The 24,884-nt window shown below is 43.6% G+C and overlaps 1 protein-coding gene across 3 annotated transcripts in view; it reads right to left on the bottom strand.

Moving 5' to 3' along the window:
* The window catches only part of LOC115152709 (transcription elongation regulator 1-like protein), a 194,348-nt gene extending 178,888 nt beyond the window's left edge, over positions 1–15,460 (bottom strand). The window contains exons 1-4 of one of the 3 annotated variants that reach the window (XM_029697445.1): positions 14,853–15,460; positions 13,065–13,439; positions 9,397–9,543; positions 7,398–7,623 (exon numbers count right to left, since the gene is read on the bottom strand). In XM_029697445.1, the coding sequence (XP_029553305.1) occupies positions 7,398–7,623; positions 9,397–9,543; positions 13,065–13,385 (694 nt within the window). In that variant the 5' untranslated portion in view covers positions 13,386–13,439; positions 14,853–15,460. The remainder of the gene's footprint in view (positions 1–7,397; positions 7,624–9,396; positions 9,544–13,064; positions 13,440–14,852) is intronic. The other 2 variants (XM_029697444.1, XM_029697443.1) reach the window with 2 other exon arrangements.
* Positions 15,461–24,884: the final 9,424 nt, after the last annotated feature.

Below are 24,884 nucleotides of genomic sequence, written 5' to 3'. Positions count from 1 at the left end.
CCCACTGTATAGAGGATACATACTGTATATGGCCCACTGAAGAGGATACATACTGTATATGGCCCACTGAAGAGGATACATACTGTATATGGCCCACTGTATAGAGGATACATACTGTATATGGCCCACTGTATAGAGGATACATACTGTATATGGCCCACTGTAAAGAGGATACATACTGTATATGACCCACTGTATAGAGGATACATACTGTATATGGCCCACTGTATAGAGGATACATACTGTATATGGCCCACTGTAAAGAGGATACATACTGTATATGGCCCACTGTATAGAGGATACATACTGTATATGACCCACTGAAGAGGATACATACTGTATATGGCCCACTGTATAGAGGATACATACTGTATATGACCCACTGTATAGAGGATACATACTGTATATGGCCCACTGAAGAGGATATATACTGTATATGGCCCACTGTATAGAGGATACATACTGTATATGACCCACTGTATAGAGGATATATACTGTATATGGCCCACTGTATAGAGAATACATACTGTATATGGCCCACTGAAGAGGATACATACTGTATATGACCCACTGTATAGAGGGTACATACTGTATATGACCCACTGTATAGAGGATACATACTGTATATGGCCCACTGTATAGAGGATACATACTGTATATGGCCCACTGTATAGAGGATACATACTGTATATGGCCCATTGTATAGAGGATACATACTGTATATGGCCCACTGTATAGAGGATACATACTGTATATGACCCACTGTAAAGAGGATACATACTGTATATGGCCCACTGTATAGAGGATACATACTGTATATGGCCCACTGTATAGAGGATACATACTGTATATGGCCCACTGTATAGAGGATACATACTGTATATGGCCCACTGTATAGAGGATATATACTGTATATGACCCACTGTATAGAGGATACATACTGTATATGGCCCACTGTATAGAGGATATATACTGTATATGGCCCACTGTATAGAGGATACATACTGTATATGACCCACTGAAGAGGATACATACTGTATATGGCCCACTGAAGAGGATACATACTGTATATGGCCCACTGAAGAGGATACATACTGTATATGACCCACTGTATAGAGGATACATACTGTATATGACCCACTGTATAGAGGATACATACTGTATATGGCCCACTGTATAGAGGATATATACTGTATATGGCCCACTGTATAGAGGATACATACTGTATATGGTCCACTGTAAAGAGGATACATACTGTATATGACCCACTGTATAGAGGATACATACTGTATATGGCCCACTGTATAGAGGATATATACTGTATATGGCCCACTGTATAGAGGATACATACTGTATATGGTCCACTGTAAAGAGGATACATACTGTATATGACCCACTGTATAGAGGATATATACTGTATATGGCCCACTGTATAGAGGATACATACTGTATATGGTCCACTGTAAAAAGGATACATACTGTATATGACCACTGTATAGAGGATATATACTGTATATGGCCCACTGTAGAGGATACATACTGTACATGACCCACTGTAAAGAGGAGATATACTGTATATGCCCCACTGTAAAGCGTTTTATGTATGTAAAGCTGGAGATAAAATATGAAAATGATTATCCTCAAGATGTCCCTGAGGTCCTAATTATAGTGCAACCCTGAGCCATTCATTACTTCTGAGACATTCATTTCAGTACCTTACAGACTACATTTTACATGTACATTTTAGTCATTTTAGCAGACGCTCTTATCAAGAGCGACTTACAGTAATGAATGCATACATTTAATTTAATTTCATGCATTTTTTATTTTTTTTGTACTACTAACTATAATAGAATGCTGTGCTTGTTCTGAGGGTGTGTGCAGCTTCTCAACATAGAAGACATATCACCAAGCTAACAGAGGAAATAAGGTGTATAGAAAAGTGTGGAAAATCATTTATACACCTGTGCAAGTGAAGAAAATCATTCAAGTGAACCAGCAATAAAAAGCACCCATATACCAATATACAGGACACAATATAAAGGACCAAAACACAGGACACAATATAAAGGACCAATACACAGGAACCAATACACAGGACCAGGACCAATATACAGGACCAGGACCCAATACACAGGACCAATACACAGGGCCAATACACAGGACCCAATATACAGGACCCAATACACAGGACCCAATATACAGGACCCAATACACAGGACCCAATATACTGGACCAATACACAGGGCCAATATACTGGACCCAATACACAGGACCAGGACCCAATATACAGGACCAGGACCCAATACACAGGACCAGGACCCAATATACATGACCAGGACCCAATATACAGGACCCAATACACAGGACCAATATACAGGACCCAATACACAGGACCCAATATACAGGACCCAATATACAGGACCCAATATACAGGACCAGGACCCAATATACAGGACCCAATACACAGGACCAATATACAGGACCCAATACACAGGACCCAATATACAGGACCCAATATACAGGACCAGGACCCAATATACAGGACTCAATATACAGGACCAGGACCCAATATACAGGACCCAATATACAGGACCAGGACCCAATATACAGGACCCAATACACAGGACCCAATATACAGGACCCAATATTCAGGACCAGGACCCAATATACAGGACCCAATATAAAAGACCCAATACACAGGACCAGGACCCAATATACAGGACCCAATACACAGGACCAGGACCCAATATACAGGACCAAATATACAGGACCCAATACACAGGACCAGGACCCAATATACAGGACCAAATATACAGGACCCAATACACAGGACCCAATATACAGGACCAGGACCCAATACACAGGACCCAATATACAGGACCCAATATACAGGACCAGGACCCAATACACAGGACCCAATACACAGGACCCAATATACAGGACTAGGACCCAATACACAGGACCCAATATACAGGACCCAATATACAGGACCCAATACACAGGACCCAATATACAGGACCCAATACACAGGACCAGGACCAATATACAGGACCCAATACACAGGACCAGGACCCAATATACAGGACCCAATATACAGGACCCAATACACAGGACCCAATATACAGGACCAGGACCCAATATACAGGACCAGGACCCAATACACAGGACCCAATACACAGGACCAGGACCCAATATACAGGACCCAATACACAGGACCCAATATACAGGACCCAATACACAGGACCAGGACCCAATATACAGGACCAGGACCCAATACACAGGACCCAATACACAGGACCAAATATACAGGACCCAATACACAGGACCAGGACCCAATATACCGGACCCAATATACAGGACCCAATACACAGGACCAAATATACAGGACCCAATATACAGGACCAGGACCCAATATACCGGACCCAATATACAGGACCCAATACACAGGACCAAATATACAGGACCCAATATACAGGACCAAATATACAGGACCAGGACCAAATATACAGGGCCCAATATACAGGACCAGGACCAAATATACAGGACCCAATATACAGGACCAAATATACAGGACCCAATATACAGGACCAGGACCCAATACACAGGACCCAATATACAGGACCAAATATACAGGACCCAATATACAGGACCCAATATACAGGACCAATATACAGGACCCAATATACAGGACCAGGACCAATATACAGGACCCAATACACAGGACCCAATATACAGGACCCAATATACAGGACCCAATATACAGGACCAGGACCCAATATACAGGAGCCAATATACAGGACCAGGACCCAATATACAGGACCCAATATACAGGACCCAATATACAGGACCAGGACCAATACACAGGACCCAATATACAGGACCAGGACCAATATACAGGACCCAATATACAGGACCAGGACCAATACACAGGACCCAATATACAGGACCAATATACAGGACCAGGACCCAATATACAGGACCAAATATACAGGACCCAATATACAGGACCAGGACCCAATATACAGGACCCAATACACAGGACCCAATACACAGGACCAGGACCAATATACAGGACCCAATATAATGAACCCAATATGAATACCAGCAATCACACCCCATCATATCCCATAACATCGCATGCATCCCAAATGGGACCATATTCCCTATGCGGTACACTTATTTTGACCAGGGAACTAGGTCTACACCAGTCTAAAAATGTGGGCACAATCAGAATGAGTACAAGATCAGGACCAACGACTCATGTGAGAACCAGGTATAAATGGGGCTTAAAAGAATATGGTTCCATTTGGGATCACATAGAGACATCTCCATAATCACAGATACACCTCCATTATCACAGATACATCTCCATTATCACATAGAAACATCTCCATTATCACCTAGAAACATCTCCATTATCACATAGAAACATCTCCATTATCACATAGAAACATCTCCATTATCACATAGAAACCTCTCCATTATCACATAGAAACATCTCCATTATCACATAGAAACATCTCCATTATCACATAGAAACATCTCCATTACCACCTAGAAACATTTCCATTATCACATAGAAACATCTCCATTATCACATAGAAACATCTCCATTATCACAGAGACAACTCCATTATCACATTGGATCATCTCATAAAGTGAACATAGTCTTTTGGCTACATCCAAAATGGCACCCTATTCCCTATATAGTGCACTCCACTCAAAAGTAGGGCTCTGGTCAAAAGTAGTGGGTGGTGTAAGGAATAGTGTGCCATTTGGGGACTTTGTATCATCACATGATGGAGGTCAGATGAGAATAATGTAAATGTGATATAGAAAGGGAAAGGGGGAATACTAGTCAGTTGTTCAACTGAAAGCCTTCAACTGAAATGTGTCCTCCGCATTTAACCCAACACCTCTGAATCAGAGAGGTGCAGGAGTCATTTAACCCAACACCTCTGAATCAGAGAGGTGCAGGAGTCATTTAACCCAGCCCCTCTGAATCAGAGAGGTGGAGGAGTCATTTAACCCAACCCCTCTGAATCAGAGAGGTGCAGGAGTCATTTAACCCAACCCCTCTGAATCAGAGAGGTGCAGGAGTCATTTAACCCAACCCCTCTGAATCAGAGAGGTGCAGGAGTCATTTAACCCAACCCCTCTGAATCAGAGAGGTGCAGGAGTCATTTAACCCAACCCCTCTGAATCAGAGAGGTGCAGGAGTCATTTAACCCAACCCCTCTGAATCAGACAGGTGCAGGAGTCATTTAACCCAACCCCTCTGAATCAGAGAGGTGCAGGAGTCATTTAACCCAACACCTCTGAATCAGAGAGGTGCAGGAGTCATTTAACCCAACCCCTCTGAATCAGAGAGGTGGAGGAGTCATTTAACCCAACCCCTCTGAATCAGAGAGGTGCAGGAGTCATTTAACCCAACCCCTCTGAATCAGAAAGGTGGAGGAGTCATTTAACCCAACCCCTCTGAATCAGAGAGGTGGAGGAGTAATTTAACCCAACCCCTCTGAATCAGAGAGGTGCAGGAGTCATTTAACCCAACCCCTCTGAATCAGAGAGGTGCAGGAGTCATTTAACCCAACCCCTCTGAATCAGAGAGGTGCAGGAGTCATTTAACCCAACCCCTCTGAATCAGAGAGGTGCAGGAGTCATTTAACCCAACCCCTCTGAATCAGAGAGGTGCAGGAGTCATTTAACCCAACCCCTCTGAATCAGAGAGGTGCAGGAGTCATTTAACCCAACCCCTCTGAATCAGAGAGGTGCAGGAGTCAATTAACCCAACCCCTCTGAATCAGAGAGGTGCAGGAGTCATTTAACCCAACCCCTCTGAATCAGAGAGGTGGAGGAGTCATTTAACCCAACCCCTCTGAATCAGAGAGGTGGAGGAGTCATTTAACCCAACCCCTCTGAATCAGAGAGGTGGAGGAGTCATTTAACCCAACCCCTCTGAATCAGAGAGGTGCAGGAGTCATTTAACCCAACCCCTCTGAATCAGAGAGGTGCAGGAGTCATTTAACCCAACCCCTCTGAATCAGAGAGGTGCAGGAGTCATTTAACCCAACCCCTCTGAATCAGGGAGGTGCAGGAGTCATTTAACCCAACCCCTCTGAATCAGAGAGGTGCAGGAGTCATTTAACCCAACCCCTCTGAATCAGAGAGGAGTGTGGAGGGGGGGGGGGCTGCCATAATCGACATGCACGTCTTCGGAGCTCGGGGAACAGTGTGATAACTGCCTTGCTCAGGTGCGGAACGGCAGATTTTTAAATTGTTATACATGACTTTCCTCATACAGTACTATACCTGGACGCTATGAAGTCCAGCACTAAGGCTTTGTCCCAAATGGAACACCATTCCCTATATAGTGCACTAGAGTCATATGGACCCTGGTCATAAGGAGTGCATTAAAAGCAGCAGCGTGCCATTTGAGACGTATCCACATTTCCCAGGTGCAACACAGCCTGGTTAAGCTCAGTGGGAGGTTGTGTTCTCCTTTAAACTCCTGATTCAGCCAAACAACAACAAGAAACACCTCAGTCTTTCCTTTCATGGTTTGTTCTCCAATATTCCCACCTTTTTCAGTTTGTTTTCGTCAGATCACCAAGTGCCCTTGTCGCAGAGCAGACACCCAGCCCGAGTCCCAAATGGCACCCTGTTTCCTATATAGTGCACTACTTTTGACCAAGGTCATTTAGTTAATAGGGAATAGAGTCTCCATGCCTACCGAATATATGCTCTGAGTATCCAGAAGAAGTGCACTATATAGTAGGGAACAGGGTGCCATTTGATAGTCAACCTATATGTCAGTGTTTAGCATCACCATACTAGTTTATCTGCAGAATAAACCCCTCTGGAGTCTTCAGTCCGCTTCCGTCAGATAAGCAGGGGAACGCTTCTACCCACTGACTGGTAAACGGTTCCACTTCAGCAGCCCTGAAACCAATGTATCTGAAACCGACGTATCTGAAACCAATTGTGTTTAATGAGGTTCCTGTTCACGCATGCCTCTTCCAACCCAACTCCCTCCTACACACTCACAGATGGTACGGCTCCTCCTAAAGTTTTAACAAGTAGCGTAAAATGCAGATTGACAGTGGATGCATCCCAAATGGCCATCCTATTCCCTATGTAGTGCCATAGGGACCTGGTCAAAAGTAGTGCACTATATAGGAAATAGGGTGCCATTTGGGACACAGAGGGTGTACTGCTGCTATCTCTCCAGTCTGTTTAAAAAGAGGGGATTAAACTTTGGGATCAGAAAGTTATTAAAGATGGTAACCATTATGAGGAGAACAGCTGCTAGAAGGGGCTGTGGCTGAGAGGAGGCAGCGGACAGGCTTGTAAAGTATGGAGCAGGTAGCTAGGTAATACAACCAACCACTAACCTGATATACGTCTGGGTGACATGAGGAGAGAGTGGAGAGTCCTGGAGGCAGCAGGTCTGGGTGACATGAGGAGAGAGTTGAGACTCCTGGAGGCAGTAGCTGGCCTAGAAATGCTCATTGCCATTTGATTTGTCATCAATAATGGTTTTTCATGCCGCTGGAAAATTCCTATTTCCTCCGGAGTAAGCCAGGTGTTCTCCAGAGTTAGAGTGTTGTTCAAGTACGTCTAGAAACACAAGGGAGGCAGGAGTGTCAGGTACAAATAGAAAAACACAGACAGAGGCAAAGTTCATGTTCAGATAAACCTAGATAAATCTAGAAACACAGAGACAAGTTGTTGATCAGGTAAACCTAGAGACACAGAGACAAGTTGTTGATCAGGTAAACCTAGAGACAGAGAGACAAGTTGTTGATCAGGTAAACCTAGAGACAGAGAGACAAGTTGTTGATCAGGTAAACCTAGAGACAGAGAGACAAGTTGTTGATCAGGTAAACAGAGAGACAAGTTGTTGATCAGGTAAAACCTAGAGACAGAGAGACAAGTTGTTGATAAGGTAAACCTAGAGACAGAGAGACAAGTTGTTGATCAGGTAAACCTAGAGACAGAGAGACAAGTTGTTGATCAGGTAAACAGAGAGACAAGTTGTTGATCAGGTAAAACCTAGAGACAGAGAGACAAGTTGTTGATCAGGTAAACAGAGAGACAGAGAGACAAGTTGTTGATCAGGTAAACAGAGAGACAAGTAGTTGATCAGGTAAACCTACAAACACAGAGACAAGTTGTTGATCAGGTAAACAGAGAGACAAGTTGTTGATCAGGTAAACAGAGAGACAAGTTGTTGATCAGGTAAAACCTAGAGACAGAGAGACAAGTTGTTGATAAGGTAAACCTAGAGACAGAGAGACAAGTTATTGATAAGGTAAACCTAGAGACAGAGAGACAAGTTGTTGATCAGGTAAACAGAGAGACAAGTTGTTGATCAGGTAAACAGAGAGACAAGTTGTTGATCAGGTAAACCTAGAGACAGAGAGACAAGTTGTTGATCAGGTAAACAGAGAGACAGAGAGACAAGTTGTTGATCAGGTAAACAGAGAGACAAGTTGTTGATCAGGTAAACCTACAAACACAGAGACAAGTTGTTGATCAGGTAAACCTAGAGACAGAGAAGCAAGAGTTTTCAGGTAAACTGGACTTTTGTGTCTGTTTATACCCTCCAAACAGATTTCCTGAGGTAGAGACACAGAGTTAAGGAAGAGTGTCTGGGAAAACCTAGAGACACAGAGAGTCACGATGTTGTTCAGGACAGCTGTTGTAAATCTTGAAACACAGAGACGACAGGCAATTCCACAATCATGGAAAGAAAACAAGACCCTCTTCAAATTGACCTGTCATTGACAATTGCGGGCTGGCAGGTAGCCTAGTGGTTAGAGCGTTGGACCAGTAACCGAAAGGTTGCTAGATCGAATCCCTGAGCTGACATCTGTCGTTCTGCCCCTGAACAAGGCAGTTAACCCACTGTTCCTAGGCCGTCATTGTTAATAAGAATTTGTTCTTAACTGACTTGCCTTGTTAAATTAAGGTTAGATTTAAAAAAATATATATAGTGCTAACAGAGTAAACTGTCCTTAGTGATTACAGTGATAACTGTCTGTAACCATTACAATGATAACAGTTCTTAACGATTACAGTGATAACAGTTCTTAACGATTACAGTTTGAACTATCCTTGAACATTACAGTGTGATCTGTCGTTGAACATTACAGTGAGTCTGTCTGTGACAGAGACAGCAGTGATTACAGTGATTACAGTGAGTTGATCTGTGACAGATACAGCAGTGATTACAGTGAGTCTGTCTGTGACAGATACATCTGAAGTCTGAGACCCTGGATGCAGCTCAAATGGCACCCTATGCACTACTTGTGACCAGGGCCCATAGGACTCTATATAGGGAGTAGGGTGCCATTTGTGACTCAGACCAGGTTGTAGTGGTTTGTCTACCTTGTAGTCGGGGACCCGTTTCTCCACCCATCCTTTGCCACAGTGAGGAGGCAGCACTGAGCGGTATACATGGGGGAATACAGGGACCAGCTCCAGGTTGGCAGAAGGCTGAAATCCCAGCACGTGGTGTGGAGATGGCAGCTCCCACTGAGAGGAAATGAAACAATAGAGGACAGGAAATACACATCATTCAGGTTTAGAGATCTCATTGGATGATTCAAACTGTATTTCTGGAAGTAGCTTGAATTGCTTGTGGCCGAGGACTTTGGTGTCTTAACAAGATACTAACACGCACTACCTCATTAAAGAGGATAAACTAACAAGACGCAAACAAGCACTACCTCATTAAAGAAGATAAACTATAACTCATAAGACTGGAACTCTAACCCATAAAAACTTCACCATTCCATTGTCATGGACGATGAACGGTAGTTGGTAGGATGGTATGGTGGACAATGAACTGTAATTGGTAGGATGGCATGGTGGACGATGAACGCTAGTTGGTAGGATGGTATGGTGGACAATGAACTGTAGTTGGTAGGATGGCATGGTGGATGATGAACTGTAGTTGGTAGGATGGCATGGTGGACAATGAACTGTAATAGGTAGGATGGCATGGTGGACAATGAACGCTAGTTGGTAGGATGGTATGGTGGATGATGAACTGTAGTTGGTAGGATGGCATGGTGGATGATGAACTGTAGTTGGTAGGATGGCATGGTGGATGATGAACTGTAGTTGGTAGGATGGCATGGTGGACAATGAACTGTAATAGGTAGGATGGCACGATGGATGATGAAGACGGTGGATGATGAACTGTAGTTGGTAGGATGGCACGGTGGATGATGAAGACGGTGGATGATGAACTGTAGTTGGTAGGATGGCACGGTGGATGAATTAAAGTCATATAGAACTAGGTAAGAGCTTGCAAACAGCACAGAACATAGCCTACTGTCTGTCACTAACAAGCCTTTAACCTGATATGGATAGGGGGCAGTATTTTCACGGCCGGATGAAAAAACGTACCCGATTTAAACTGGTTACTACTCTTGCCCAGAAATGAGAATATGCATATTATTAGTAGATTTGGATCGAAAACACTCTGAAGTTTCTAAAACTGTTTGAATGGTGTCTGTGAGTATAACAGAACTCATATGGCAGGCAAAAACCTGAGAAAATTCCAAGCAGGAAATGGAAAGTCTGAGAATTGTAGTTGTTCTTTTGATTCTCTATCGAAACTACAGTATCTGTGCTGTTACGTTGCACTTTCTAAGGCTTCCATTGGCTGTCTAAAGCCTTCAGAAAGTGGATTGAGCCTTCTCCTGTCTCTGGGCAGAGTATAGGAGCTTAGTTACTGAGTGGTCTGCCTGAGGACAAAGTGATTGGATATGCGTGTTCCCACGAGCACGCTGTTTTTTCTTTCCCTCCTTGAATGAATACCCTATTGTCCGGTTGGAATATTATCGCAATTTTCAGTAAAAAAATACCATAAAAATTGATTTTAAACAGCGTTTGACATGCTTCTAAGTACGGTAATGGAACATTTTGACTTTTTGTGTCTCAAATTGCGCTCGCGCATTAGCCTTTGGATAGTGACCTGAACGCACGAACTAAACGGAGGTATTTGGACATAACTATGGATTATTTCGAACAAAAACAACATTTCTTGTGGAAGTAGCAGTCCTGGGAGTGTATTCTGACGAAGATCAGCAAAGGTAATACAATATTTCTAATACTAATTCTGAGTTTAGGTTGCCCCGAACTTGGTGGGTGTCTGAATAGCTCGCCGTGATGGCGAGCTATGTACTCAGAATATTGAAAAATGTGCTTTCGCCGAAAAGCTATTTTAAAATCTGACACAGCGATTGCATAAAGGAGTTCTGTATCTATAATTCTTAAAATAATTGTTATGTATTTTGTCAACGTTTATGATGAGTATTTTTGTAAATTCACCGGAAGTTTTTGGTGGGAATACATTTTCTGTACATCACATGCCAATATAAAAAGCTGTTTTTGGATATAAATATGAACTTGATTGAACAAAACATACATGTATCGTATAACATAATGTCCTAGGAGTGTCATCTGATGAAGATCATCAAAGGTTAGTGCTTCATTTAGCTGTGTTTTGGGTTTTCGTGACATATATGCTTGCTTGGAAAATGGCTGTGTGATTATTTTGGTCTATGTACTCTCCTAACATAATCGAATGTTTTGCTTTTTCCTTTTTGAAATCGGACAACGTGGTTGGATTCAGGAGAGGTTAATCTTTCAAATGGTGTAAAATAGTCGTATGTTTGAAAAAATGTAAATGATTGCAATTTTGAGGTTTTTGTATTTCGCGCCATGCGATCCCATTGGCTGTTGGCTAGGGGTTCCGCTGGCGGAACGGGGTTCCGCTGGCGGAACGGGGTTCCGCTGGCGGAACGCCTAGATGTAAGAGGATAAAATGTATATAACAACAATGCACAGCTTCATTCTGGGGCTCCTCAGAATCCTTCACGATGGAAGTGCGTAATAAAAGCGTAATTTTCCGAGCATAGAGTTATGGATCTAGTCTCCACCAATCTACTCAGTCTTAGCCATCTATCCATGGTTCTGGACAGACAAAAGACGTTGGTCTCTCTCTGTGAGATACGCTGACTCATCCCACCAACCGCCACATTAAAAATCAATCACAAGCTTCTTGTGAAAAAGCTTTGCATTGCAAAATATCACATCAAACACCTGCTGTGTCTGTTGCTGCGTTCATTCTCCTCTCCTTTCCTCTCCTCTCCTTTCCTCTCCTCTCCTTTCCTCTCCTCTTCTTTCCTCTCCTCTTCTTCTCCTCCTTGCCACCAATAGTAAGTGCCTTCTACAGTATCCTCCCTATGAATGGTGGTTAACGTTGTGAAAGTCCGCTCTCCTCAGATTAAATATCACGCTGTGTTTGTCTGTGTGAGCGGGATCAGAGAACCGGGGGAAGAATGTGCTCTGATCATCAGGATGCAAAGAAGACACTAAAGCACCGCTGGTGCAATCAGAGACCCACTGCAGTCACACTACACTATAGGCCACTCAGGGCATATGCAAAATACTCTTGACATTGTGCATGGGTCAGTTTCCATGAGGAAGGACAACATCCTCTGTAGCTCAGTTGGTAGAGCGTTGTGCTTGCAATGTCAGGATTGTGGTGTTCGATTCCTGGGACCACCCACGTGTTTAAAAAAAAAATGTATGCGCACATGACAGGAAGTGGCTTTGAATAACAGCGTGTGCTAAATGGCTTATTTACGTTATACCAGGGCATGGAGTTGATAAGTTGTTCCAAAAACATTTTAATTCTTCAGCAACATAGCAAAACTCCCCCGCTGAAGTGATAATGCAATCCCCTTTGAAATCTGTATGCAGATAGTAACAACACAAGGACACTGTGCTGTACGGGCCAGTTTCCATCAGGCTAACTAGACCAACCCAGGGCACTTGTGTATCCGTTCGTGCATGTCCATGCGCCCGTGCGTGCGTACATGTGTGCCTGCCTATGTGTACGAGTGCAGGTGAGTGTCTCTGTGTGTGTATTCCCCTATCAGTGTGTACATGAATGTTGTTCAGGTTTATAGCAAACACTATTTATCATTCATAATAACCATAATTCTGAAAAGATCAAGTTTTATCTGATAGCAACCTACCTGCACGTTCTGCAGGGGAAACGGACTGATGCCAGGGTTAGCTGCTGCTGTGTGTGTCGGTATCCTGGCCAGAGGCAGGAAGGGATCACAGGAAAGCTGCCAGCTGGAGACGGCTTGGAGCAACGGAGGAGGGTGGTGATGGGAGAGCAGGAAGGGGTGGTGATGGTGTGGCGCGGCAACAGGGGCGGTAGTGGCACCCAGCCGGCAGAGCCCCGAGGCAGCAGCAGGACCAGGGCCAGGGAGCATCCACAGCCATGGAGAGGCATCTCTCTCTATCTGCCACAGCTGTGGCTGAGCCTTCAGTCGCCCCACAGGGATCATCCCTACATTCTAGACCACCACACAACACCTGGAAAGGCTGGGAGGGACCCTAGACTTCAGAGAGGACATTGTTTCATTATTATCAAGCAGGTTGATAAAGGATAAAGGATGGGAGACCTGGTGAGAGCCACCTGCCCATACACACACACACACACACACACACACACACACACACACACACACACACACACACACACACACACACACACACAAACAGCTAGGCAGACACACACACACACACACACACACACACAGCTAGGCAGACACATACGCACACGCACACACACACACACACACACACACACACACACACAAACAGCTAGGCAGACACACACACGCACACACACACACACACACAAGCAGCTAGGCAGACACACACAAACACCACTCACTGGAAATACTCTACACAAGTAATTACAGCGCTTGTAGGTATTGATTTTGTGAGGTGATTTTGAGAGGTATCAGACAGTATCACTCATAACTGTACATGTAGTTAGAGGGGCAGGATGGATGAAAACAAGAAATATGAAGAAACATCATGATAAATGACTTATGACAGATGGTTTGATAAAAAGCCACGATGCAGGCAGCCCATGCACACATTCATTCCATGCACGGTCGGCGGGGCGAACGGGAGAGGGATAAAATAACAACAATTAGCAGGTGTTCTAGAATACCGTAAATGGGGTTCTATCGGGTTTTATGGAGAGCGCATTCCAGAGGCTGTTATTGAGCTGCGCTGAGAATGTGAAAAGTACGAAATCCAAAAGGTGCACCGAGACACATACACGTTTCGGACTATGAAAGACGCCTAATAAAGTATATATCGCGTATTTGCAACTCTGAATTTGGCCTCTCGCTTAATATTCAGGTTTTCAAACCTCTTCTTTGGGACCCTCAGACGAACTAGCTCACCTGATTCACCTATTCCAAGGGCTTGATGATTCATTGAGAAGTTAAATCAGGTATGCAAGCTGTGTAATCGTCCAAATAATTGGAACGGCTGGGGTTCACCCAGGAGACGTTTGAAAAACCCCTGGTCTAATAGACGTACTGTTTTTTTCAATAAGGAAAAATGTGATTGATTGATTCCCACATCTGTTAATTTACATATTCAACTGCAGGGATGGCTACCAAGACAACGGAGACCAGCTGGCAGCTTTATAAAATTAGCTCTACAACTTGGAGATGCATGTTGGTAAAGTCCTTGAAAATTGTGTAATCTCTCCCAAAAAATATCTGCGTTAAAATATAAATCAATAAGAACACACGGGTTTAGTTGTTTCCCTTGTTCCGCACCAGATGCACCCTGTCAACGAGAGGTAACCGATCACTCCAAATTAAATAAGAATAACAATGCGTTTAGTTTGACATTCACATATGGGAATGAATAACACAATTGAAGTTTGGATGGAAAGTTAATTTAAAAATCAGTCTTCACATTGAATCAGATATCCTCCACCTCACCTATAATGCGTTGTAGGCTATCAATCCCTTCAGTTGTCCACTATTAACATCGGTCGTCCAGCATTTATGGATTCATTTTCCGTTGATAATTTCAATCCAAAAAATGACTACGCTGTTTATCCTATCCAAATATCCAAAACATGCAGCCTCGTCGCCAGGTAGGCTACAGTATAGCCAGCCTACAACGGAGGCACTGAGGACACTCGTTCGTTTATGAAGCGCAGGACATCTTCTAACGGTGACGGTTGGTCGGTGAGTGATGGTTTGTCAGAAAAGAGAGAGAGGAGTTCGAGCCCAATGGAGATCTTGTATTTGCTGTCACGGATAGTCTCTTCTCACCCTGATACCGTTTCAGCCTCTTCCCCACGGAACGTCACCCCTAACGCAACACCGCACCGTTCAGAGGCACGGCTTACTCCACTCACTTCCCCCCAATCAAGTCATAGGGGATAGGTTGGACTAGCCACAGTTTTTCCTGTTTCAGAAAACTTCCTTTAGTGCAAAACGTGAAAACATTCCTAAGCGACTGGAAAACGTCTCCAATGAGAAGTGAGAAGCCTACTGCGCACCTCTCTCGTTCTCTATCTGCATCATCCTGGACTGCTCCTCTCTAAACAGCAGCAACCCAGTGCGCTACTGTAGCATAGTGTCCTTCCCACATCTCCTCTCTCGGCACCAGGGGTTTTGGATACTGTATGGCAAGTCACATGGAACACAATCATGAATGACGCACAATCTTACCAGCATTCAGAATACATCACTGTAGCGCGTGGTAAATTGAGCCACTTGGGGGTAACCTAAACTTTGACTGAGTGTTGTTATATATTCTGCTGTTTATCAGTCATACATATATCGCCTAAAGGCAACATACTGTGGGAGCATAACGCGTTATATTAAGAACAAATGATATGGGGGTGTACACATGTTTGAAGGGTGCCCCCCCCCTTCCCTATCTCTTTTAGAGGGAACATTGTAACAGTTACATTCAGTCATATGTTTTGTTTGGTTTTCCGTTCCATTGTCCAAAAAAGTACAATGAGCACAACGCATTTAAGCAGCATGGCGGTGTCCACTAGTGCAGCTCAGTCTCTACAGCAGCGTTTCCCAAACTCTATACGGGGCTCGAAGAGACCACATACTACGGGGAACAAACCATTTCATGTGACAATGTATAGTCAACACATATGCTGAACTGCACTCAAATTGCACTGAAATGTAAACAACATTATCCCACAGGCTGAATGGAAACATGCAGAGGTGTAATGACACATTTAAACTCAGCAAAAAAAAGAAACGTCCTCTCACTGTCAACTGCTTTATTTTCAGCAAACTTAACATCTGTAAATATTTGTATGAACATAACAAGATTCAACAACTGAGACATAAACTGAACAAGTTCCACAGACATGTTACTAACAGAAATGGAATAATGTGTCCCTGAACATAGGGGGGTAAAAAAGTAACAGTCAGTATCTGGTGTGGCCACCAGCTGCATTAAGTTCTGCAGTGCATCTCCTCCTCATGGACTGCACCAGATTTGCCAGTTATTGCTGTGAGATGTTACCCCACTCTTCTACCAAGGCACCTGAAAGTTCACTGACATTTCTGGGGGGAATGGCCCTAGCCCTCACCCTCCGATCCAACAGGTCCCAGACGTGCTCAATGGGATTGAGATCCGGGCTCTTCGCTGACCATGGCAGAACACTGACATTCCTGTCTTGCAGGAAATCACGCACAGAACGAGCAGTATGGCTGGTGGCATTGTCATGCTGGAGGGTCATGTCAGGATGAGCCTGCAGGAAGGGTACCACATGAGGGAGGAGGATGTCTTCAGTCCGATGATGCTGTGACACACCGCCCCATACCATGGACCCTCCACCTCCAAATCGATCCCGCTCCAGAGTGCAGGCCTCGGTGTAACGCTCATTCCTTCAATGATAAACACAAATCCAATCATCCCCCTGGTGAGACAAAACCACGACTCGTCAGTGAAGAGCACTTTTTGCCAGTCCTGTCTGGGTTTGTGCCCATAGGCTACGTTGTTTCCAGTGATGTCTGGTGAGGACCTGCCTTACAACAGGCCTACAAGCCCTCAGTCCAGCCTCTCTCAGCCTATTGCGGACAGTCCGAGCACTGATGGAGAGATTGTGCGTTCCTGGTGTAACTCGGGCAGTTGTTGTTGCCATCCTGTACCTGTCCCGCAGGTGTGATGTTCGGATGTACCGATCCTGTGCAGGTGTTGTTACATGTGGTTTCCCACTGCGAGGACGATCAGCTGTCCGTCCTGTCTCCCTGTAGCACTGTCTTAGGCATCTCACAGTACGGACATTGCAATTTATTGCCCTGGCTACATCTGCAGTCCTCATGCCTCCTTGCATCATGCCTAAGGCACATTCACGCAGATGAGCAGGAACCCTGGGCATCTTTCTTTTGGTGTTTTTCAGAGTCAGTAGAAAGGCCTCTTTAGTGTCCTAAGTTTTCATAACTGTGACCTTATTTGCCTACCGTCTGTAAGCTGTTAGTGTCTTAACGACCGTTCCACAGGTGCATGTTTATTAATTGTTTATGGTTCATTGAACAAGCATGGGAAACAGTGTTTAAACCCTTCACAATGAAGATCTGTGAAGTTATTTGGATTTTTACGAATTATCTTTGAAAGACAGGTTCCTGAAAAAGGGACGTTTCTTTTTTTTTGCTGAGTTTATAAGGTAAGAAGATTGTTAATGTATAAGAGGAGGCGTATTCAATTAGCAAATGGAGGATAAAGGGCTTTGGATCGGATAGCATACTACTCCTGCTTCATTAATATAAACATGAATTTACACTAACTGTAGCACACTGCATTCAAAGTAGAATCTTGAGTAATTTTGACCTTGTATTCTGCATGAGTAGATTGAATAATTGATCATCGTCTCACAAAACAGGGTGATTCAAGCTGAATCTGCATGATTCTCCTGTTTCCATGCAATGTTGAAGCTTGACTGTCATGGGCGATGTGCCTCAATGGTGTCAATCGGGAGTGGTGATATAGCCGTTAGATTTTATTGGACACTTCCGTTTCATGTTTCTGTCCTTGCATTGTCCACTTGGTTTGAAAAAGTATGGCGTCTGTTTTTTTCAGGAAAAGTTGATGAGTATCAGGATAGTTGCAGATTCTGCCCCAGATAGCAATGAGAAATCGGCCCAGAAGCGGCCCTCTTCCGGGGAGCCGGCCCTGATTGAATCGGCCCAGAATCGGGTGTTGGACTCGGCCCGGAATCAAAATGAATGTCTGCCCAGAATCCCCCCCCCGGGCAGTCGGGCAGTTTCGGTCTACCGGAATTCAGCCATCTTACCAGAATCCCCCCAGAAGCGCCCGAGGCAAATTTAAATAAATGTATACAAAATTACCCGATTTAGTCATTTTAAATATTACTATTAACATTTTATACATACAAATTATACCCATCCATAAAAAAAAACATTTTGCGTCCGAGGAAACACCATACACCTGGTGACTGTCTGTGCCGCCACGGGAGTCGCTACAGCTGGGACAAGGACATCCCACCCGGCCAAACCCTCTGGGACATTTGTTCGTTGTCTCATGGGTCTACCGGTTGCGGCCGGCACGTGTCTCGAACCAGCATCTGTAGCAACGCAGTTTGCAGCAACGCAGTTTGCACAGCGATGCAGTGTCTTAGACTGCTGCGCCACTCGTGAGGCTCCAGCCACAAAGTTTTGAAAGCTTATCAATTGCCTACACAAAGTATCAAAATACTAAAATACTACACAGGACTCTTAAAGAATTTTCTTTAAATGTTAATTGTATTTTTTGATCACAGAAACAATGAGAAAATATGGAAAAATAAATAATGAAATGTTAATTATATAAAGCGGCTGGTGTAATCATCTGCCAGGGAGTCGCCCCTTATCGGTCCGAGCCCCAAGTAATACATTTGGGCCAGATAACTCTCACCGGAATCGCTCCGAGCCCCAAGTAATACATTTGGGCCAGATAACTCACACCGGAATCGGTCCGAGCTCCAAGTAATACATTTTGGCCAGATAACTCACACCGGAATCGGTCCGAGCCCCAAGTAATACATTTGGGCCAGATAACTCACACCGGAATCGGTCCGAGCCCCAAGTAATACAATTTGGCCTGATAACTCACACCGGAATCGGTCCGAGCCCCAAGTAATACATTTGGGCCAGATACCTCACACCGGAATCGGTCCGAGCCCCAAGTAATACATTTGGGCCAGATAACTCTCACCGGAATCGGCCTGAGCCCCAAGTAATACATTTGGGCCAGATAACTCTCACCGCAATCGGTCCGAGCCCCAAGTAATACATTTGGGCCAGATAACTCTCACCGGAATCGGTTCGAGCCCCAAGTAATACATTTGGGCCAGATAACTCTCACCGGAATCGGGGCGAGCCCCAAGTAATACATTTGGGCCAGATAATTAACTCACACCGGAATCGGCTGTGAGCCCCAAGTAATACATTTGGGCCAGATAACTCACACCGGAATTGGTTCGAGCCCCAAGTAATAGATTTGGGCCAGATAATTAACTCACACCGGAATCGGCTGTGAGCCCCAAGTAATACATTTGGGCCAGATAACTCACACCGGAATCGGTCCGAGCATCCCAGCCGTAAGTAATACTACCGAAGGCGGCCCAGACTGGTGCCACATGACGTCGGCCGAGTTTGACTCTCAGCCGGAATCGGCCCAGATCTACTGTTCTAGCTGGGGCCTCAGCGGGATTCTTTCTCAATCAATACATAGAGTATTAATCATTGTATACTACTGTATCATACATAACACTAACTATAAACTTTACTGTGTCTGTTTACAGTTAATATTGACCCTCCATCATCCGTTGGTCCTCTGTAGCTCAGTTGGTAGAGTATAGTGCTAGCAACCCCAGAGATAGTGAGTTTGATTTCCGGGACCACCTGTACGAAAAAATGAATGCATGACTCTAAGTTGCTTTGGATAAAGGTGTCTGTTAAATGGAACATATTATATGTTACAGATGAACAAGGTCAATGTAAACAACAACCTCCTAATGTACAGTAAGAGTTAATGGTGTTTCTCTGAACAGTAGAGCATTGCTGTCTCCCTGTGGCATAGGAGATTCCCATCCATCGTAATGGGGAGAGTACTATCACATTTACACATGGGCGCTGTAGACAGTCTGACCTATTGTCCAGGCTAAACACCGTTCCTTCAGGAGAACACAGGGTTAAAGCCACACTGCACTTTAAGGCTGTGTGCATTCCAAATGTCACTCTATGCCCTATATATATATATATATATATATATATATATATATATATATATATATATATATATATATATATATAATGTTGAATATATATATATATATATATATATATATATATATATTCAACATTATAATAAATATGTACCCATTTATCTATTTACATGAAAATGTAAAGATATATATATATAGTTATATATATATATCTTTACATTTTCATGTAAATAGATAAATGGGTACATATTTATTATAATGTTGAATAATCACCTTCCGGTGGAAATTGAAAAGCAAAAAAAACATTGTTTTAAGTGAAAACAGACATCGGTCTCTAGACAAAAAAAAAATGATATTCACCAGCACCACAATGCCTACTCCACCCATGCTCTACCAAGGTTTTCCAGCACACAGCTTTGACCTACGGCAGCAGCTATGTTGGTATTGTACTTCAGACTATGTGTAAGCAGGTTGATTAGGATTTAAACCTTCTCAAACAGCTTCATTCACACTCTTCAGAGGGATAATAGACTTTACAGTGTCCAAATCTATACCGATATACAGAAACAGGTTTCTAGAAATGTTTGCAAATTTATTAACAATAAAAATCTGAAATATCACATTTATATAAGTATTCTGACCCTTTACTCAGTACTTTGTTGAAGAACCTTTGGCAGCCTCAAGTCTTCTTGGGTATGATGCCACAAGCTTGGGACACCTGTATTTGGGGAGTTTCTTCCATCCTTCTCTACAGATCCTCTCAAGCTCTGTCAGGATGGATGAGGAGTGTCACTGCACAGCTATTTTCAGGTCTCTCCAGAGATGTTAGATTGGGTTCATGTCCGGGCTCTGGCTGGGCCACTCAAGGACATTCAGAGACCTGTCCCGAAGCAATTCTTTTGTTGTAATGGCTGTGTGCTTGGGGTCGTTGTCCTGTTGCAAGATGAATCTTCACACCAGTCTGAGGTCCTGAGCTCTCTGGAGCAGGTTTTCATCAAGGATCTCTCTGTACTTTGCTCTGTTCATCTTTCCCTCGATCCTGACTAGTCTCCCAGTCCCTGCTGCTGAAAAACATCCCCACAGCATGATGCTGCCACCACCATGCTTCACCGTAGGGATGGTGCCAGGTTTCCTGTTGACGTGACTCTTGGCATTCAGGCTAAAGAGTTCAATCTTGGTTTCATCAGACCAGAGAATCTGGTTTCTCATGGTCTGAGAGTCCTTTAGGTGCCTTTTGGCAAACTCCAAGCAGGCTGTTATGCGTCTTTTACTGAGGAGTGGCTTCCATCTGGCCACTCTACCATAAAGGCCTGATTGGTGGAGTGCTGCAGAGATGGTTGTCCTTCTGGAAGGTTCTCCCATCTCCACAGAGAAACTCTTGAGCATCGGGTTCTTGGTTACCTCCCTGACCAAGGCCCTTCTCAGTTTGGAACGGTGGCCAGCTCTAGGAAGAGTCTTGGTGGTTCCAAACTTCTTCCATTTAGGAATGATGGAGGCCACTGTGTTCTTGGGGACCTTCGGTGCTGCAGGACTTTTTTTGTACCGTTCCCCAGATCTGTGCCTTGACACAATCCTGTCTCGGAGCTCTACGGACAATTCCTTCAACCTCATGGCTTGGTTTTTGCTCTGACATGCACTGTCAACTGTGGGACCTTATATAGACGGGTGTGTGCCTTTTCAAATAATGTCCAATTGGAACTAAGGGACCTAGCCCAAACCATGATAAACAGCCCCAGACCATTATTCCTCCTCCACCAAACTTTACAGTTGGCACTATGCATTCAGTAATTAAACTTTCTCCTGGAATTCCCCAAACCCAGATTCATCCATCAGACTACCAGATGGTGAAGCAGAATTAATCACTATAGATAACATGTTTCCACTGCTCCAGAATCTCGTTCTGTGAGCTTGTGTGGCCTACCACTTCGCAGCTCTGCCATTGTTGCTCAGCCGTTGTTGCTCCTCAATGTTTCCAGTTCCACAATAGCAGCACTTACAGTTGACTGGGGCCGCTCTAGCAGGGAAGAAATGTTATGAACGGATGTGTTGGAAAGGTGGCAGCCTATGACAGTACCAAGTTGAAAGTCACTGAGCTCTTCAGTAAGGTTATTCTATTGCCGATGTTTGTCTATGGAGATTGCATGGCTGTGTTTGATTGTATACAACTGTCTGCAACGGGTGTGGCTGAAATAGCCGAATCCACTAATTTGAAGGGGTGCCCACATACTTTTTTATACACCGTTGATCAGCATATCAATTGATAAAACAGGACCATGTTTGAAAACACAAGTGGTTCTGAGCCTAATTCAATATTACAATGGTAAGCTAACCGTTACAGAAATCAGGAATACAGACAGGCTCTATGTATCTCAGCTACTGTGTCCAACACACCACCACCTGGTGTTATGTTGGGAATCTACTGACCAAAAAGGATGTTATAATGATACAAAAAAAAGTGTATAGCTAGAATTAAGAATAAAGGAAATGTAGTCCTGCACAACATTACTACAAGACAAAACAGCTCTGTCATGCCTGATGGTCTTGTAAGAAGAAAAGCAAAGCTTTCTTTCATTTAATAAAAAAAAAAAAACTTGAAAAAGTTAGCATAATGGGATAATTGTCACGTCCTGACCAGTATAAGGGTTATTTGTTATTGTAGTTTGGTCAGGACGTGGCAGGGGGTATTTGTTTTATGTGGTTCGGGGTGGTGGTTTATTTAGTAGGGCGTTTGATTTATTATTTCCTGGTTTTTGGGTAATGTTCTATGTTTGTATTTCTATGTGGTCTCTGGTCTTTTGTATTTCTATGTCTGGTTTATTGGGGTTGGACTCTCAATTGGAGGCAGGTGTTTTCTCGTTGCCTCTGATTGGGAGTCCTATATATGGGTATGTGTTTGGTTTAGTGTTTGTGGGAGATTGTTTCTTGTTTTGCCTGTGTGAGCATGACAAGACTGTTTTGTTGTTCGTTCTTCATTTTGTTATTTTGGTGTTTTCTTGATTTAAAATAAAATACAAGATGAGCATCCACATTCCTGCTGCGTTTTGGTCCTCCATTCCCGACGACAACCGTTACAATAATAGGTCGAAAATTGGAGAAAAAAATGGTTCGATCCTTAAGAGGATTTAACCCCACCTCTTTAAGCAATACCTGGGATAGGATAAAGTAATCCTTCTAACCGCCCCCCCCCCCCAAAAAAAAGATATAGATGTACTATTGTAAAGTGGTTGTTCCACTGGATATCATAAGGTGAATGCACCAATTTGTAAGTCGCTCTGGATAAGAGTGTCTGCTAAATGACGTAAATGTAATGAACATCTTCCACACATTATTGTGGAAGCATCTCCTCTAAGAGTATGAATTAGGATGTTTGAGAAGATTTGAAATCCTAAGCAACCTGTCTGCACATTGCTGGAAGTACAATACAAACATAGTTACTGTAGTACAGTAGCTCAAAGCTGTGAGCTGGAAAACCTTGGTAGAGCATGGGTAGAAGAGGCTTTGCGGTGCCCGTGAATTTTATTTATTTATTCGGCTTCAGACCAATGTCTACTCTCACTTAAAACATAGTTTTTTAGTTGTTTTTAACAGGGAGGTATAGGTATAGTGTTTGGTTTGGAATGCAGCTATGAGGTCAAACCTACAGCATAACAATGTGAGGATGAGGGCCTCAGGGTCGTGTGGTTAAAAGGAGGGTTGTGGTGTTAAAATGAGGGTCGTGGTGTTAAAATGAGGGTCGTGGTGTTAAAAGGAGGGGCGTGGTGTTAAAATGAGGGTTGTCACCATACCACTATGGTGATACTACGATACCTGACTTTCCATGGCGAAAAGGGAAACACAAAGCAGCCTAAATACACTAATGGAGCTGTGGATACAGCATATAGGCAGGTTAAAATACACCAATGGAGCATTGGATACAGCATATAGGCAGGTTACAATAAACTAATGGAGCATTGGATACAGCATATAGGCAGGTTACAATACACTAATGGAGCATTGGATACAGCATATAGGCAGGTTAAAATACACTAATGGAGCTGTGTATACAGCATATAGGCAGGTTAAAATACACTAATGGAGCTGTGGATACAGCATATAGGAAGGTCAGAAGTTGTGTTGGTGGTGCCTTGTGCGGCCAGATAACATGGCCCCAATAGACCTTGAAATATAATACCAGAGACTTGTACACTGGCCTGTTGCACCTAATGTCCACCTGTCACTCAAACACATTCTGAAGTGTATAGCAGGTAATGGAACAGAACAAGAATATAAAACACACCATGAAATGGAGTCAGACAGTCCCTCAAACCGACAGTGCATGCAGAATCGTTGCCCTGTCTGACACTACACAATGGCTGTAAAGACAATGGGGCAGAAAGATAATGGGCAGAAAGATAATGGGCAGAAAGATAATGGGCAGAAAGATAATGGGCAGAAAGATAATGGGCAGTAAGATAATGGGCAGAAAGATAATGGGCAGAAAGATAATGGGGCAGAAAGATAATGGGCAGAAAGATAATGGGCAGAAAGATAATGGGCAGAAAGATAATGGGCAGAAAGTTAATGGGCAGTAAGATAATGGGGCAGAAAGATAATGGGCAGAAAGATAATGGGAAAATGCATTATCCCAAAACTGATGATATGATGCTGCAATGTATAATGCTATAAAAGAACAGTTCCCTGGAATAGAATCATATATATATATAAAAAAGACAAGAGATTTCTACAGATTTCCTAATGAGCAGGCTATTAGACACAGACACACTAA

Source organism: Salmo trutta, chromosome 18, assembly GCF_901001165.1.
Source record: "Salmo trutta chromosome 18, fSalTru1.1, whole genome shotgun sequence".
Taxonomy (NCBI): Eukaryota; Metazoa; Chordata; class Actinopteri; order Salmoniformes; family Salmonidae; genus Salmo; species Salmo trutta.
The sequence above is the reverse complement of the archived record's forward strand: the minus strand, read 5'-3'. Positions and strand labels throughout refer to the sequence as shown.